This window comes from Ailuropoda melanoleuca, chromosome 17, assembly GCF_002007445.2.
Source record: "Ailuropoda melanoleuca isolate Jingjing chromosome 17, ASM200744v2, whole genome shotgun sequence".
NCBI lineage: Eukaryota > Metazoa > Chordata > Mammalia > Carnivora > Ursidae > Ailuropoda > Ailuropoda melanoleuca.
This window is the reverse complement of record NC_048234.1, coordinates 14,647,710-14,651,556: the sequence shown is the minus strand read 5'-3', so window position 1 is coordinate 14,651,556 and position 3,847 is coordinate 14,647,710. Positions and strand designations below refer to the sequence as shown.

Here is a 3,847-nt window from a genome sequence, read left to right as displayed (position 1 = left end):
GCCCCGGCGCCGCGCGTTTCGGGCCGCCCGAGGGTTGCGCCGACCCCCCGCCGCATCGCTACCGCAGCTTCATGATCGAGGAGATCCTCACCGAGCCGCCGGGGCCCAAGGGCGCCGCGCCCGCCGCCGCCGCTGCTGCCGCCGCGGGCGAGCTGCTCAAGTTCGGCGTGCAGGCGCTGTTGGCGGCGCGGCCCTTCCACAGCCACCTGGGTACGTGCGGGGCCGAGCGTTGGGGGGAGCGAGCCGCGCTGCCTCGAGGACGCAACTCTGGGCGCACAGGCCCCGGCGGCTCCCAGGGCGCGCTCCGGCCGGGGAAGCGAGGGGCAGGCGCCGGGCCGCTCAGAAAGCAGGCCTGGTGTCCCGGGGCCGCGCCAGCTGGGGGGGGCGTCCGCTCTCTCCTTCACCGCCGACCTGCGGCCTCCAGTCGGGGCCCGGAGGAGTCCGCATCCCTAGCGCGGGCGCAGGACCACACTGCTAATGTCAGACTGCGGGTCAGAGAGACCTCGGGCCTCGGGCGCCTGGGCCTAAGCCGCAGAGAGCTGGTCGGCATTTGCCGCGGCTGCCCACGGCGGGGAAGCCGGACCTTTGGGGCAGAAGCCCGTGTCTCCGAGGGCCGTGCTGGGGGCTGACGCTGGTTCCAGGGTCTCAGGTGGGGACCAACGGCCTCTGCCCCAGCGCCGACGCCCATGGGCCTCGCCTGGGGATAAGAGGCCTGGCTGTGAGCCGCTGCCCGCCTGGCCTTTCGCCTCCAGGTCGGCTGGGCCTCCTTGCATCTTGAGCTGCCTGCTCTGCCTTCTTCTGCCGCCATCGGTTCCCTTCCTTCCTTGGCGGATCCTGCCTTTTCCTGCCGGTTCTCTTCCTCGGCACCCCCTTCTACTTCTGGCCTTTCCCGGCCTCTCTCCATCCGTCGGTGGACTTCTCTCGATGGGGTCTGTCTGCCCTCCCTCTCCCACCTTCCGCCAAGGATCGCTCGTCCCCTCCTCACATTGGCCCGAACCTTGCCCGGCCCTGGCCGACTCCAGCGGGGCGAGCATCTGCCGCAGTGAGATGCCTGCCGGGGAAGGGAGGCCGCCGACGTCCCCGCAGGAGCCCCGCCCTGCAAACGGCCTTGCTCTGCACCCAAGACCCTCCAGCCACCGCCCGCCAGAGCGGAGGGCCGCAGGGTCGGTTTGTTCGTTTTAACGGAGCTCTGAAGCAGCCTCTCCGCTGCTCTTTGCACTGTTGGTAACAATTCGTTTGAAGCGGGGAAAAAAAATCATCATCGTAGGACTAATGAAAAATGGAAACATCTTCGGGGGAAGAGTCTAAACAGAGAAAACAGGAAGGACAATTTCCTGATGCGGGGGTGCCCAACCCCAACCCCGCTAACGACCCCAGCCTGCGGCCGGCCGCGTGGCTGTGGTGCCCTTGTGGAGGAGCAAACGTGCCGATGCAGTTACCATTCTGGTTTTGGGGATGCAGCGATGCCGACGTGGGTGGGGCAAACGCTCACCTTCCTGCCATTTCTTCTTGCTTTCCCTTTCTGTGAAAGACACACTGTGCTTCTCGGAGCCTCGACTTTGTTCACTGAGAATCCCAGAGGCCGCTGGGGCCTGGGAGACACCAGGCAGAGGCCCGGGTGGGGGAGGTCCCCCCTCCCAGGCTGCAGTAACGCTGGCTTTCAAGAGGGTCGCCCTAGGCAAGGGGTGCAAATCTCGAGCTTTGCGGCAGGGCAGGAAGGTTTTGTGCTGGGTGGCACTAGCCAAGTGCGGCGAGCACTCCCGCAGCCCACAGTGCGGGCATCTCCAGGAGGAGGAGCACGGCCCAAGCTCACCGGCTCCCCACTCTCTCTCCCTGCAGCCGTGTTGAAGGCCGAGCAGGCAGCGGTGTTTAAGTTCCCTCTGGCGCCACTGGGCTGCTCCGGGCTAGGCTCGGCGTTACTGGCAGCGGGGCCTGGACTGCCCGGCGCCCCTGGAGCACCGCACCTGCCTCTGGAGCTGCAGCTCCGTGGGAAGTTGGAGACGCAGGGCACCGGGGAGCCAGGCACCAAGGCCAAGAAAGGGCGTCGGAGCCGCACGGTGTTCACTGAGCTGCAGCTGATGGGTCTAGAGAAACGCTTTGAGCAGCAGAAGTACCTCTCCACACCCGACAGGTAGCTGCGGGGCCAGGCTGAGCCCAGCGGGCGTGGGAGGTGTCTGCTTGCCCTGACGAAGGCGCCCCCTGCTCTTTCCAGAATAGATCTCGCTGAATCCCTGGGCCTGAGCCAGCTGCAGGTGAAGACGTGGTACCAGAATCGGAGGATGAAGTGGAAGAAAATAGTGAGTGTGCTTGTGACTTTCCGAGTCCCGGTGGCTACCAGGCCCCTGTGCCCTCCAGTAGCTCCCTCCTCCCCGCCCCGCGGAGACTTCTACCTAACCCTTACGGTTCCCTCCGAGTCTGATCCCTGCAGGGATCCTCTCTGCTCTCTTCCTGCTTCTGGGGGCCCTAGCACAGCCCACATTCCTTCGTGCTCCGCTGCACCCTCAGGGCTTCCGACAGCCTTGACCCGTAGGCCCGGCCCTTCGGTTGCTTTTCCCCATCATTTCCCTGGGCTAGAAGCGGCCCCAGATGGCCTCGTTGTGTTTGGCAGGCCCTACCTGGGCACAGGGCTTGGGGTCCCGCTCCCGGGTCCCAGCTCACCGCTGTGCGGCCGTCCTACGCGCAGGTGCTGCAGGGTGGCGGCCTGGAGTCTCCCACCAAGCCCAAGGGGCGGCCCAAGAAGAACTCCATTCCCACGAGCCAGCAGCTCACGGAGCAGGAGCGCGCCAAGGAGGCGGAGAAGCCAGTGGAGGCGCCAGGCGAGACCATCGACAGGAGCCGCGAGGACTGAGCGCGCAAAGCGTCGACCGAGGCCCCTTCGCCCGCTGGAAGCCGCAAGCCGGCCCTTCCGCGGCCACGCCGTTTGCTTTCGAAACGTTTTATTATTACCTTGAATGCGGACAGTTAGGGGCCAAGAAAGGACTCAGACCCTGCAGCCAAGCCCGGCCCCAGGGCTGCGCTCCGGGCCCTGGCCTGGAGACTCGCGTCCGGCACGGCGGACGGCGCCTGGGCCCGGAGCTCCGCGCGCATTCACGCCCCGCTCCTCTCCCGCACCCCCATCCTCCTCGGCCGGCCCTCCGCGTCCTGACGCCGCCGGCACACACCCGCTACCGCCCGTTGGGGACCCCGCCGCCTGGCGCAGGCCACTACGGCCCGACAGGGCGCCCGGACAGCCCGGCGGCTCTACCCTGAGGTCGGCCGGGTCCCCGACGTCGCTGGGGCTCCTACCCCTCTCTTGCGAAGACAGTGATTTTTTTTTCCAATAAAATATTTTATGACACAGCGGGGCTTGATGAAGGGGTTTCTGAGGCTGTGGGGCTGGAGGAGGGAGGTCGCGGCGACTAAGAGGGACACTCACACTGGCTTCTGAAACGCCCTCTCCCCGGGCTTTGTGGGAGCGAACTGTGACCTGCCCCACAGGCTCGGACTGGCAGTGCAGGCAGTCCAGTTGCTGCAGGATCCCAGGAACCGCTCCCTCTGGCCAGGGCACCGGCAGTAGCAGTCAGGCTACACAGGAGTCGCCCAGAGGGGCAGGAGCCCTAGGCAACGGCGAAGCTGGCTGGGGAAGTGTCCCGGGGCTGAGAGCCGCCTCCGTTGTTGGTTCGGTCTCTAGGGACTTGAAGAGCCGCCTGTGAGGTCCTCGAGATGGTCCTGGCCAGCTCTTCGTGAGGCAGACGGGACGCCCGGGATCCAAGGTCCAGAGCTGCCGCGGAGCCTGCAGCCAGGTCTTCACGTTTTGCGCGGTACACGCCCAGCGGCGGCGCCCAGCCCCAAGGTCCGGTCCGCGCAG

General features: G+C 66.6%; 1 protein-coding gene across 1 annotated transcript; it reads left to right on the top strand.

Annotated features, from left to right (window-relative positions):
• Positions 1 to 10: 10 nt before the first annotated feature.
• BARX1 (BARX homeobox 1) lies at positions 11 to 3,337 on the top strand. The gene is made up of 4 exons (XM_034646976.1): positions 11 to 210; positions 1,840 to 2,131; positions 2,213 to 2,297; positions 2,684 to 3,337. Exons 1-4 carry the CDS (start codon positions 72 to 74, stop codon positions 2,846 to 2,848), a joined length of 681 nt encoding a protein of 226 aa, XP_034502867.1. The 5' UTR covers positions 11 to 71; the 3' UTR covers positions 2,849 to 3,337.
• The last annotated feature ends 510 nt before the right edge of the window (positions 3,338 to 3,847 follow it).